The 13,519-nt window shown below is 53.1% G+C and overlaps 2 protein-coding genes across 2 annotated transcripts in view; one reads left to right on the top strand and one right to left on the bottom strand.

The window, feature by feature from the left end:
• Nucleotides 1-13,519, bottom strand: part of LOC140680909 (uncharacterized) — a 692,735-nt gene that overhangs the window by 91,699 nt on the left and 587,517 nt on the right. The gene's annotated exons all lie outside the window — the stretch shown is intronic.
• Nucleotides 1-13,519, top strand: part of LOC100226816 (uncharacterized) — a 1,189,242-nt gene that overhangs the window by 1,093,465 nt on the left and 82,258 nt on the right. The window contains 1 exon segment of the mRNA XM_072919754.1: nt 5,019-5,613. Coding sequence (XP_072775855.1) covers nt 5,019-5,613 — 595 coding nt within the window.

Genomic DNA, 13,519 nt, shown 5'->3' with positions numbered 1-13,519 from the left:
TCTGGTGTCCCCCGTCTCAGGGCTGCGGGGGATCCTCGAGGGTCCTGGGGATCCCCCTTCTCCAGGGTCCTGCTTAGGGATGCTGGGGGGTTTTGCAGTACAAGGGTCCCTCTCTCCAGCCTCCCCCCAGTCCAGGCATTTGGGGGTCACCCCCTCCCCATCACCCTGTCCTGGTTTAGGGCAAGTTTTGGAGAAAACCCCCAAAGGGGATTTTCTAGAAAGCAGATTCAAGTGGTCTCTCCCCCAACCAGTTTGGGAAAAGATTTCCTAGGAGAAAAATAAAAAAAAACCCTGTTTATTTAACAGGCAAAGCATTCACCAGCACAAAACATGAACAATATTAAACAATAAAACCTGTTGTTGCTCCAAAAGAGATGACAAACTCAGAAAGTCCCTCCGTGGGCTGCAGCTCGGCTCACTCAGGCTCTGATCAGTCCCTCCATGGCCCAGGCCCAGCCCGGGGGGCCACAGGTGTGAGCTGCCGGTGCTCTTCTGGTGTTCAGTCCAGAGCAGGTTTAAACAGCTCCAAAGAAAAAGAAAAACCACAGCCCAGAGAACTTCTCTGCCTCAGCAAACTAAAAACTAACTAAAAGCAAAGGAGAGCTCTGTCCTGCTGTCTGTTGGCAGACAACTGATACCTCAGGTTTAAGTTTTTCTGTTCTGTTTCAGTGTGCAGCTTCTAGCTTTAGATTAAGTGTTCCTTGGATCTTTTCACAGGGTGGTGAAGACAAAGCAATCCTGTTCTAGCTGGAGAGTCAAGGACAATCTCTTCAAACTTCAGGCCCAAAGCACAAACAACAGGAAAAGCATAGGGCAGGCAAGCAAGGAGAATGAAACTTCATAATTGGAAGCTATTAACTGGGCAGTTAAATCCTGTATGCAAATGCACTAACACTTATAAAAATGTGAGAACTCATAGCCAAGCCCTCTTTTGCTTCCATCTCGGAGCCATCCGGGCAGAGCCCCGACCATGGCTCCGGTACTGCCGGGGTGTGGCCTTTGAAGGCACTTCAATAAATATCCACTTTATTCCTCTTGGCTCCGTCTGGCCTCTGTCCCAGCTCCTTAAGGCATCTCAGCAGCCCAGGAGCCGGAATGTGGAGGGGTGAGTGCAGCTCCTGAAAACAAACTGCGCGCTTCTTCCTCCCCCTCTTCGCTTTCAGAACCAGCCCTGAAGGTGCAGAACTCATTTCGGGGCCAAACGGACCAATGGGGGTTCGAGCATCGTGAGGTCACCCCAGGACAGGCCCTGCCAGACTCAGGGGTCCCGTCCCCGCCTCATCTCCGGCTGCCGGGGGTCCCCCAGCTCCGGTACCGCCCCTTCCCCTCTGCCGCCCCGGGGGTCCCACGTTCCGCAGCCCCGGCTCTCACGGGGATCCCCAAAACCAATGTCCCGCCCTGTCAGCACCGGGCCAGCCCCGCGTGGTCCCCCGGGACCCTCCGAGGGGCGATCACAGCTCCTCTCCCCCCGAAAAAGCTCCTCTTGGGGAGCCCGGAGGGATCCGGGGCTCGGCATCTGCCGGCTCCGAGCGCTCTCCAGAAAAATCCTCCCGGAGACCCCTCGATAGAGCCGGGGCGAGCTCGGCCTCCCCCTGCCCTGCGGCTCGGGGCTGGGGCGATGCTGGCGGGGCAGGGGGTGCTGCAGCCCCGGCGTGCGGGCGGTGCGAGCGGCGGGATTCTCCCGCTCCTGCTCCCGCCGCTCCTCCTGTCCCTCCTCCTCCTCCCGCAGCCCCTCCGCTCCAGCCCGGAGCTCTCGGGCACTTAAGCCACAACAAGCATACCTTGTGAACAAAGGAATCACCCTTAAAACTACACTATTGCATATTCATATATCCTTCATGGTTATGCATACATTCTATTTAAAACAAGAAACTCTTGTCTGTTCCTCAGTGTTTCCGAGATCCCAGTCCGGAGCAGGTTGGATGGTATTCAGGAAGAGGAAAGGAAAAAAAACAGGCCAGGGAAAGAATTGGACTGCTTAGGTAACCTAACTAGGAAGCAAAGGCAAAAGCAGAAGCAAGCAAAGCAAGCCAGGGCAGCGGGCAGCGGACACACGGACACGGGGACACATGGACACGGGAACACACGGACATGGGGACACACAGACACGGGACACACGGATACGGGGACACATGGACACGGGACACACGGACACGGGGACACACGGACACGGAGCTGCCAGCTCTCCTGCCTCCCGCTGCAGCTGCCCGAGTGCTTTGGCACAGGCCTTTGCTGCCACAAGCCCTGTCCCAGGCAGGAAGCGCCATCCGTGTCCTCCTGCCTGTGCGTTGCTGGCTGGATTGCTGAAGGCTCCCAGGTGCCTCTGGATAGAGCTCCTCTGGAGCTCCTGTGGGGCCGTTCCCAGCCGTTCCCAACCGTTTCCAGATGTTCTCAGAGGTTCTCCAGATGTTCCCCGCCACACCGCCGTAAAGCAAACAGCGCCTGCCGCTTCGCGACACCCTCACCTCGCCACACTGCCGTAAAGCGAGCCGCGCGGCGCGACAACATGGCGCCGCGCCGTTTGCCTCGGTGTATCCCGGCATGCCCCGCGCCCGCAACAGCCGCCGCCATTCCCGGCAGCCCCCGCGCCGCCCTCCGCAGCCGCCGCCGCCGCTCCGGTGGGTGCCGGGATCGGGGAAAGGGGGAGCGGATCCCGCCGGGATCACCGGGATCAGCGCCGGGATCCGCCCCGAGCTCCGCTGCCGCCCGCAAGTCCCGCAGCGCGCCGCGCCCAGCTGAGGAAATGGTGAGGGAACGGCTCCTTCCCCCCCCGCCACCCCCCCGCGGGTGGGAATGGAACCGGCCCGGAGGGAGCCCCGCCCCCCCCCCGCGGGAGCTCCCAGTTCCTCCCAGTTCAAACCAGTAACGCCCCAGTATGGCCCCAGTTCATCCCAGTGAGCCCAAATCCCCTCCCAGTCCATCCCAGTAACGTTCCAGTAACTCCCAGTTCATCCCAGTAACCTCCCGGTTCCCTCCCAGTAACTCCCAGCTTGCTCAGTTCCCATTCCCAGTCCCTCCCAGTACAATCCCAGTCCCTCCCAGTTTGGCTTCCCAGTCTCTCCCAGTTTCCCCAGTTTGGCTTCCCAGTCCCTCCCAGTTCATCCCAGTATGGCCCCAGTCCATCCCAGTAACTCCCAGTTCATCCCAGTCCATCCCAATCCCCTCCCAGTAACCCCAAACCCCAAACCAGTAACTCCCAGTTCATCCCAGTCCATCCCAATCCCCTCCCAGTAACCCCAAACCCCAAACCAGTAACTCCCAGTTCATCCCAGTCCATCCCAATCCCCTCCCACTAACCCTAAACCCCAAACCAGTAACTCCCAGTTCATCCCAGTAACCCCAAACCCCATTCCCAGTTCATCCCAGTCCCTCCCAGTCCCTCCCAGTTCATCCCAGTGCAAACCAGTAATGTCCCAGTCCATCCCAGTACCTCCCAATCCCCTCCCAGTAACCCCAAACCCCAAACCAGTAACCTCCCAGTCCATCCCAGTTCATCCCAGTACTAACCAGTTCCATCCCAGTCCCTCCCAGTATGATCCCAGTATGGTGTCAGGACAAAGCCAGAACAGTCCCAGTCCGTCCCAGTAAGGTCCCAGCAGAGCCCAGTCCCTCCCAGTGCAGCCACTCCTGGCATCCCCCAGCCCTCTCTGCGTTCCCCCCTCCTGATCTCCTGAGAGGAGCCCCAAGGGCCGGCAGTGCCCAGGCAGGGTCCCCAGGCAGCCCCAGTTTGGATGTGCAGCCCCCAGTTTCCCCAGTTTGCCTCTCCTTTGGCCCGGGCCGGGTTCCCCCCTGGAACAGCGGCTGGGAGCAGCCGAGAGCCCCGCGCTGCCCGTCCCGACCTGTCCCGGCTCCATCCCCGCTCCTGCCGCGGGCTGCCGGGGCTGCGGGAACGGGAACCGAGGGTGTCGCTGCTCCTGGGGGAGGAGGAGGAGGGAGGGAAGGGCAGGGATGAAGGAGGAGCGGGAGGTGGGGATGGGGAGGAGGAGGAGGAGGGGGTATGGAAGGGGAGGGATGGAAGAGGAGAAGGAGGTGGGGATAGCGAGGGGCAGGAGGAGGAGGAGGGGGGATGGAAGAGGAGGGGCGGCAGGAAGAGGAAGAGGAGGGACAAGGGCGGATCAAGCAGAGCAGAGAGAAGCGCGCGGTCAGCCCTGCCTGAATTCGCAGCCCCCACCTGTGGGATCATCGCCCCCCATCCCGCAGGTGAGCGGGGAGGGGGAGCTCGGGCCAGGTCTCCTGGGGGGTGCCTGGATTGGGTTTTTTGGGGAGATGTTTGGAGAAGGAAGAACTGCGAAGCTGAGCGGAAAAGGCCCCTTGGGGGGACTCCTTGGAGCCCCGGCAGCCCAGAGCAGGGAAGAGGGGGAGAAGGGAGCCCGGGAGCCCAAACAGCCCCGGCACCCCTGGATGGGGAGAGCCAAGAGGGGGGAGCTTTTGGGATTGCTGGGACTCCCGGCAGCCTGGGGAGGGCGGGCACCGAGGAGAAGGGGGACCCCCAATCCAAGCGTGACCCCAGCAGCTGGGACAGGGGGGAGCCCTGAACAGCAAAGGGGAGGGAGCAGGGACGGGGAACTCCTGGGAGGCTTTTTCAGGGCTGGATCTCTGTGTTCGGGAGGTTTTATGGAGCCCAGGTGGCCAGGGACTTGTAGAGATGGACTGGGACAGAGGGAGCTTCAAACTCTGTGTGCTCATCCCTTGTTTTCCCCAAACCAGGATTTCCCATTCCCAGCCCCTGGGAGGCTGCGAGGAAGAGGAAGAGCCTCTCCTTGTCCTTCCTCCCCCAGAGCAGGAGCTGAGGATGGAGAGCAGGGAGGACAAATCCCCGCGGCAGAACCTGGTGGAAGAGGCCGTTTTGAGCGGCTCCATGGTGCAGGAACCCGACGGGGAGGAAAAGCCCCGGAGATCCCGCACGAGGAGGGGCTGCAAAGGCAGATCGCGGGGATCTGAGGGGGAAAGACCCACCCTGGGCCGGGGAGGCCGTCGGAGATCGAGCCAGAGCTCGGAGCTGGGGGAACCTGAGCAGCTCCATGATGGGGAGAAGCCCCACAAGTGCTCAGAGTGTGGGAAGAGCTTCAGCCGGAGCTCCCACCTGATCGTGCACCAGAGGATCCACACTGGGGAGAGGCCCTACGAGTGTTCCAAGTGTGGGAAGAGGTTTCAGACCAGCTCCGATCTCCTCAAGCACTATCGGGTTCACAGGGAGGAGAGGCCCTTCTGCTGCCCCGACTGCGGGAAGGGATTCAGGGAAAACTCAAAACTCATCAGACATCGCCGCATCCACACTGGGGAGAGGCCCTACGAGTGTTCTGAGTGTGGGAAGAGCTTCAGCCAGAGCTCCAGCCTGATCATGCACCAGAGGACCCACACTGGGGAGAGGCCCTACGAGTGTTCCAGGTGTGGGAAGAGGTTTCAGACCAGCTCCTGTCTCCTCCGGCACTATCGGATTCACATGGAGGAGAGGCCCTTCTGCTGCCCCGACTGTGGGAAGGGATTCAGGTTCAACTCCACCCTCATCCAGCATCGCCGCATCCACACAGGGGAGAGGCCCTACGAGTGTGGGGAGTGTGGGAAGAGATTCTCAAGGAACTCTCACTTGACCGAACACCAACGGAGGCACCGGTAAGGGAAGCCCTGCGAGTGCCCCGAGTGCGAGAAGAGCTAAACTCCATCCCCCACTGGAGGACCCACATTGGGCACAGCTCTGGTGACCCACATTCCCTGTCATCTATGTTGGGAACACACCTGGCTGCTTCTCCTTTTGTGTTGACCTTCATTTTTTTCTCTTCTCAATCGCTCTGCACTCCAAAAGCCAAGAGGGATTGATCTTTCACCTCAAAACCACTCACATCCCACTGAAAATAGCTGAATTTTAACCACAGAGGCTCAATCCCTCTTCAAATTGTTTGTTCCCACCTCAAAAAAAACCAATCCCACACCAAACTCACTCGAATCCACAGCTGCCAGGGTGAGATGGGTTTGGGAGGAGACTGGGAGAAGTGGGATCCCAATTTGGAGCGGTGGGATGGGGATTGTGTGGGGCTGGGTGGCTGGGATGTATTTGATAGCAAATAAAACTTTCAGATTTAGTGATTTCTTTGCCGTTCATCTCCAGTCCGTGGCAGTTCTGTTTTTCAGGGCACCACCTTCTCAGCTGATTGTGTTTGTGTCCTCCTTTCCCTCCCACCTCTCTTTGCCTGCTCTGTTTCTCTCTCCGTGTCTCCCTTGACCCAGGGGACCTCCAAAGACCCTCCCCCAATTTAATTTCCTCAGGGACCACCAAAGATCCTTCCCTGATTTAATTGTATCCTCCTCTAATTTAATTGCCCCCTCTGCCCCCAATGACCGAACCCTGATTTTTTAATTATTTTATTTCCCAATTATTATTTTAATTCTTAGTTCAGGAGCTGAAGTTATGGAGGCCAGCAGTGAAATGTCTCTGTAGGATTTTGCTCCACTTGGCTTTCAGCCCCTTCTCAAGAGCTTTGCCTTCGAGGGCAAAGGGAATGTCTTTTCCTGGCTGGGAGCTGAAATTCCAGACCTTTGGAATGTGTGCAGGGCCATATAGACTGGGATCAACCAGAGATTGGGATCAAATATGCACTGAGATCCTGTGGTCTAGGATCAGCTAAGGACTGGGATAAATTAGGGACTGGGGCCCTACAGACTGGAATGAACTGAACTGGGATCAAATATGGACAAGGATCAAACATGGACTGGGATCCTATGGACTGGTATCAACAAGGGACTCGGATAAAATAGGGACTGGGATCCTACAGACTGGGATCAAATTGGGACTGAGATCATATGGACTTGGATCAGCTGGAGACTTGGATCAACTACGGACTGTGTTCAAATAGAGACTGGGATCAGATGTGGATTGGGATCCTATGGCCTGGGATCAAATATAGACTGGGATAAAATTGGGACTGGGGTCAGATATGGACTGGGATCATATGGCCTGGGATCATATGTGCTGGGGAAGATCAAATAGGAAAGCCTTATAAATATGACTGCCTGGCAAAAGGTTTAGAAAATACAGAGACTGAGATGGTAATAAGTTGTGACATACCAAACCGTAGTCACTGCACAAGTAGAACACAATAGCACAGCCAGGACGAAGACAATCCCCCCTTCTGGTTGAACAATGCCCTTACCTACAGGTAGGTCCAAGGGTCAAATGGACTGTTGGATCTCACCCCAATGTATGGTTCATCCCACACCTGTAACCCTCCCCTGAAGCATCAGGAGTCTGTGACCCCATTGGCCTGAGTCTTGTTCCAGCCCACCTTGAAGCCCCTGACAAGGAGTCCCTGAGGAGCCAGACGCTCTCTTGGAACTTCCCTTCTCTTGGAACTGCCCCTCTCCTGGAACATCCTCTTGGGATCCTCTCTTATCTCCCTCTACCCCTTGCCTCTCCCTTCCCCCACGCCCTCGGGCCTGCCACGGGTCAGGTCTGGTGACTCCAAGCAGGGCCTTTCACCCTCTCTAATAAACCAGATATTCTAAGAGCAGCCTCCAGAGAACTCTCATCTCCATCCACCCAAACCGTCCTGGAGTCCAGCGTCCTCGCAATATGGACTGGGATCAACTAGGGACTGGGATCAAATACAGACTGGGATCAAATATAGTCTGGGATAAAATAGGGACTGGGATCAAGTATGGACTGGGATCAAATAGGGACGGGGATCAACTAGAGATTGGGATCAAATATGGAACTGGGATCCTATGGACTGGGACAAACTGGACTGGGATTATATGGAATTGAGATCCGATGGAACAGCATAAACTTTCTAACATGACACATATAATATTCATTGTAACACTTGAGAAAAGCCAATTATAAATATGCATTTGTCACAATCTCTCCTCTTATTCTTTATAAATCATTTGGCTTGAGCAATATTTCTTATCCTCTTGCATTCTTTGGACTCTGTTGGTAATCAAATAAAACATGGGATTAAACAAAGAAGAAATATCAAAACACTTGTAACACATAAAAGGAAGAATCCTAATTTCTTCCACCATCCCATTCTCAATACATTACCCCACCTGTTAGTTTTTAACATTATTTTCCCTTTAGTTTTTTTTGGACTGATACCAGGGTCATAATTTTTTTCTGATATCCTTTGTTTTTTCCAGGATGACGCCCTCATTGCCATCTATTTTCAACAATCTGTACACCCCATTCTTTAGCCAATAAATAGCGTAAAGCCAACCTATTTTAATACACTGCAGTTATAGTTTGGCTTTGCTGACTCAATATTAATTCCAGTGCCTGAGCAGCTTTGTTTGTTATCTCCTCTATAACTGCTTGGAGTCCTATAATGCGATGCAGTATATAATTTGGGGTTAATACAGAGCTAGATTGCTGTGCTGGTTTCACCTTTTTGTTTACTAATTGCTTTTTTACCGAATCTTCGACTATATGTCTAAGATCAAATGTAAAACAAATCCATCTCTCTCCTTTTGGACATTCCATGCTCCAAGTATTACTACTTTTTCCTAAGTTCCTTGTAATCCAATATTTTCCCCATTTTGCCTGCAGGTACTCAGTTTGGGTGGGTCTGTGGCTGTTGACATGGGTGTGTGTAACAAAAAGGAACTTTGGTTCCTTTCCGTGTAATACTTTCTGTAGCATTTGGGACACGATCTTGCTGGTATCTCAGAAGGGAAAAGACAACAAATGAGAGACAGAAACAGGAGTGACAGAGGTCTGGCATGGCTTATACCCCCACCTCCCCTGCCTGTGGGGTTGCTTCCCACAGCAGGTACGTATGATCTTCTCGGTGGTGAGCACAGTGCTCAGTCCAGGCTTGCCCTCTGTTTCCCTTGTCACTCCTTTTTACTCATTTTTTTAGGCAAGTCCTTTTCGACACTCCTTATCTGTGGTTTCCCACTGTTCCTCAGGTATTTCTCACTCAACAGGCACTAATAATCCATCCATAAAACAAAGTTATTACTTCAGTTGTTTTGGGTTCTATCTGTATAGGGAATTGATTCAGTACTCGATACCTCTTGCAACAAGAACATAGATTTTGTGAACTACAATGCCAATTATTCTCATAATTTAAACATTCACTTGTAACCCAGCTAGCGTGTCCAGTATTGGGATGAATCACATAAAATATACAGTATAGTACTGATGGCAATTTCCCTTCTTCCCTGTACAAGCCACAGGCTAAGGCCAGGCTATAAGAACTCTTTGACTGAAACACTCCCGATCCTCCTGTTTGAAGTGGCAGTGTTCCTCTGCCAAGGAGGTGTCGGAGGCGTCTCAGGGTTTATTCAGGCAGGGCTTAGAACCAGTGATGCAAGCTTTGCCTTATTTCTCAGTGAGGTGTTATTCTTTGTAACTGCCTTGGATCATTTGGATCTTCCCAAACCATTACCACCCAGTCCTGGTTGGAAGTCAATTTGGTATCACCCAGTTTAGATGTGATAGTTCATTCCTCAAGTTTCTTCACAAGTCCTTTGGTTTTGCTGGCGTGAATTCACCCTCTTTCCATGGTTTGGATTGCTGCTTTAGTGGTACCTGGAAAGGATTTCTTAATAGCACAGTGTTAAAAGAAAAACAATACTGCATTAGCTTTTACCATTAGTTTTCTTTAAAATTTTCTGAGTTTAACTAAACTCTTTTTCTACAGCCACTTCTTCTTCTTGTACCCAGCTGTATTAATATCTGCAGAAACCAATTCTTCTTCCTGTGAGCTATAATTAGTTAAATAAAAAAGACCAGGCCAATTTTAACATGAGATGTATCTCTTGCCTTTTACATTTTGGGTAACATTTAACTGTTTTAGTCTTACAGACTTTAAGTCTTCAGAACAAAAGCCTTCTCTTCTTAACAACAGCAATCAGAAAGAAAAAAGAAATCTTGCTTAAGACAATAAACCACTTTGTGAGAGTCACTATCTCTGCCTTGATCTTATCTCTACTGGTGGTCCTGTTCACAGCCTTGGGTTTAACTCTGTCCTTCCCCACTTCCCCCCCTCCTTGTTGTCACTCTGCCTAGCAGGAATGGGGGAGAACTTACAGATAGCTGTGGCTGAGGGGACCTTGGGGGTGTATTTCGCTCTCCCCTTCGCTCTCTTTCTCTCTCTTTCCCTTTCTCTCTTTTTCTCTTTTTTTTTCTCTCTTCACATTTCTGCAGCCACATTCCAATATCAGTCCACTTTCTAACATTAATTCTACATCCTGGAGAGGTGAGTCTGCCAATCACCTCTCCCCCCTTTTTCAACTTCCTTACAAAGTAAATTACTTTTGTTATGCGTGTTCTGCAGGCCTGTAATTCACGGCACCCTCCACCAAGGCTACCAGCCACTCACAGCTGACAGTGCAAAAATAAAGACTTATTTTGCTATCATAATTTTTCCATTCACAAGCTTGAAAAGGTTGCAGGAACAAAGTAAACAACAACTTACTTCCAAAGTGACCCTGCCTGCACCAAAACAAATTTAAGGCAATGCTAGTTAGTACAATGCAATTTGCAACAAAGCCAAGGTTTGATTTGGGAAGGCCATCTGAGGACACAGAGCATGAGTTTTACAAATCTGTATTTTGAAGAGGGAATGGACAAATATGAATAGAGTTGAGGGCAGGGGGAGGACAGCAAGTGAGGAATTTTTCTCTGCAATACTCTCTTTTCGACTGCCAGGAAACACTCTAACACTCTCTCCAAGGAGATAAAGAAAAGCTCATAAAAAACAATCTACATTACATATACTACCATTCATCTACATTTACTCACTTTTATTTTTCACTAACTCTCACATACAACAAGAAGATACTTTTTACTTTCAAACAGTCTACATTACATATCTACACCCTGAGTGCTGTTGGAATGTTAATCCCTCAACCCAGCAGGTTTGAATCCTGGATGCTCTTGGGCACTCTTATCCCTCAATCCGGCACTCCACGGGGTTCCTCTTCTTCCTAAGATCCAGTCCCAGTTTCTCTGGGAGGGATTCTCTCTTTTTTATCACTCGCTTGGTCTCTTTACTGGCCGTTTTTCACATGAAAAAGACGAAAAGCAGCATGAGAGATTACAGCAATCACTTGGCAAGTCTGGGATACCCAGCAGCTTCTGTCACACACATTCATTCCCCCCTTATCCGCCCCATCCCAACAAATACTCACCTATCCTTTGTCCTTCGGTCTTGGTTCTTCGTGTACACTTTAGTCTTGGGGCTAATTACTGTGGTTTTAGGGAATGCTTTCCCTTTACTTTGTTTTATTGTCTCCTTTTGCCCATAGATCATAACCTGTGTCTGGTCACACACCAGGGGAACAGAGCGAGGCTGCCTAAATAGGGCAGGACCCGTCTTCCTCACCCTGACTCTCCACGGCCCAGGCAGAGAGGTGTTAAAAACCATCCTACCATAATTGTAAAAAACGCCAATCACTTGGCTGTTAAATTTTTAATAATAATAACATGGTTATTAAAATAGTAATACAATTAGAGTAATAAAAATTTAGAGTTAGGACAATTACAAGACAATAAAAACCAAAGACTTGAGGATGTCCAGATGCTCTGGGGCACTTAAGCCACAACAAGCATACCTTGTGAACAAAGGAATCACCCCTAAAACTACACTATTGCATATTCATATATCCTTCATGGTTATGCATACATTCTATTTAAAACAAGAAACTCTGTCTGTTATATGCCAACTGTTTCCTTTAATCCCCATGGCGTCTTCGAGTCTGAGCAAGGCCTGAAGAAATTAGATTCTTCTGACAAGAAAACCATAAATTCCTCTTCTTTGGAAGATTTAGGTGTTCTGTGATGGTTATGTCAAAGCGAGTATGCCATTCCTTAAAAGAAAACCCAGATACATAGTTTCTATTTTAACTACTAAAGCTTCATTTTAACTACACAACTACATTTACAGTACTATTAAAATGTTAATACAGCACTACTATTCAAACTAACATATGTGCATTTTTCACCTTGGGCGTCTGGTGGAGTATCCCCGGAAAGTGCCCATCTCTGCACGGAGCCACGTTTTTTCACTTGTAAATTAGGTCTTTCTTTCTCTGTCATCTGTGGTTTCCAGTCTTTCCCGGCTGGGTCTTCAGGTCTTTTAAAACTTTAAGAATCTTTTTCTACTAGCACAACTGACTTCATGTATATTTTACATAAGCACGAATTATTCCATAATTTATATTATAATGGGGCTGCACAGATCCCCCTGCAGGTCCGTGGGGATGCAGAGATCCCCCTGCGGGTCCGTGGGGATGCAGAGATCCCCCTGCAGATCCGTGGGGATGCAGAGATCCCCCTGCAGCCCCTGGAGGAGCCAGGCTGGAGCTCGGGGATGCCTGAGAGGAGGCTGTGACCCCGTGGGCAGAGGGGCCCCGCTGGAGCAGCCTGGCCTGGCAGGACCGAGCCCGTGGCACAGTGACCCACGCTGCAGCACTTGGAGGGGGCTGTGCCCCAGGGCATGGACTCGGCTCGGAGAAGTTCCTGGAGAAGTCTCGGCTGGGAGAGAGCGCAGGGTGCAGCAGGGAACGACTCCTGTCCCTGAGCAGAGGGAGAAGCCGCGGGGGATGAGCTGAGCATGGCCCCATTCCCTGTCTCCTGCCCTGCCGGGGGAGGAGGTGCAGCTGGGAGCAGGGAGCCGTGGGGAAAGCTGCATTTAAGGCTCTGCACTGACTTCTCCTCATCCTGCTCTGAGTCTTTGCAGTTTTCTGCCAGAAATCTCTCCCCTCCCCCGCTCACCCACAGGGCTTTGGGCAGGTTTCCCTTTTTGGGGGAAATCAAAGCCAAGCACCGATGCACTAATGAGGGGCAGGAGAAGGGAGGCTCCCGGGCTTCCCGCAGAGGCGGAGGCACGGAAGGCGCAGGGCCGGGAAAGCCGTGGCGGGAGGTGCGGAGAAGTTTGTTTGTGTGGGCAGCTCAATCCCGCCTCGGGCCCGGGCCCGTCCCGGGGCTGTTGCTCATCTCCGGCTTTGCCCTCACGCAGCGCGGGGGGCCCTGAGAGCGCGGGGCGAGTCTGGGCCGTGCGCAGAGCCCGCCCCGAGCTCGCTGCCATTGGCCGCTGGTGCCGTCAGTCGCGGTTGCGGCGCGCTGATTGGTGGGAGCGGGGCGCAGCACGGCCCCGGCGGCGGGCTGAGGGCGGCCGTGGGCGGGCAGCGGCGCCATTGGCGCCGGGAGCGTCTGTGCGGGCCCGGGAGCGGCGGCAGCGGCCGGAGCGCGGTGAGGCGGCGTCGGCGGAGCTCGGAGGCGGCCCCGGCGCAGGTGGGAGCCGCGCTGGGTTCTGCGGGGGCTCGGGGCTGGCTGCGGGCGGAGGGGGCGGCAGGGGGCTGCGGCGGGTCGGTGGTGCCGTGTCCGGCCCGTGCCGGCCCCGGGCTGAGGGCGCGGCGGGAGCGGCTGCCCGCGGTCTCCTTCCCGCCGGGGCCTGGGCAGGAGCCGCTGCCGGAGCAGCGCTGGCTCGGCCCGGCTGCTGTGGGTAGGACAGAGGGGGCTGCCCCGCGGCCGGGAGCGTGCGGGGAAATTCCCGTCGCCGGAGGTTTCTGTGGCCGG

Source organism: Taeniopygia guttata, chromosome 30 (genome assembly GCF_048771995.1).
Source record: "Taeniopygia guttata chromosome 30, bTaeGut7.mat, whole genome shotgun sequence".
NCBI lineage: Eukaryota > Metazoa > Chordata > Aves > Passeriformes > Estrildidae > Taeniopygia > Taeniopygia guttata.
This window is presented reverse-complemented; position numbering and strand designations above follow the sequence as displayed.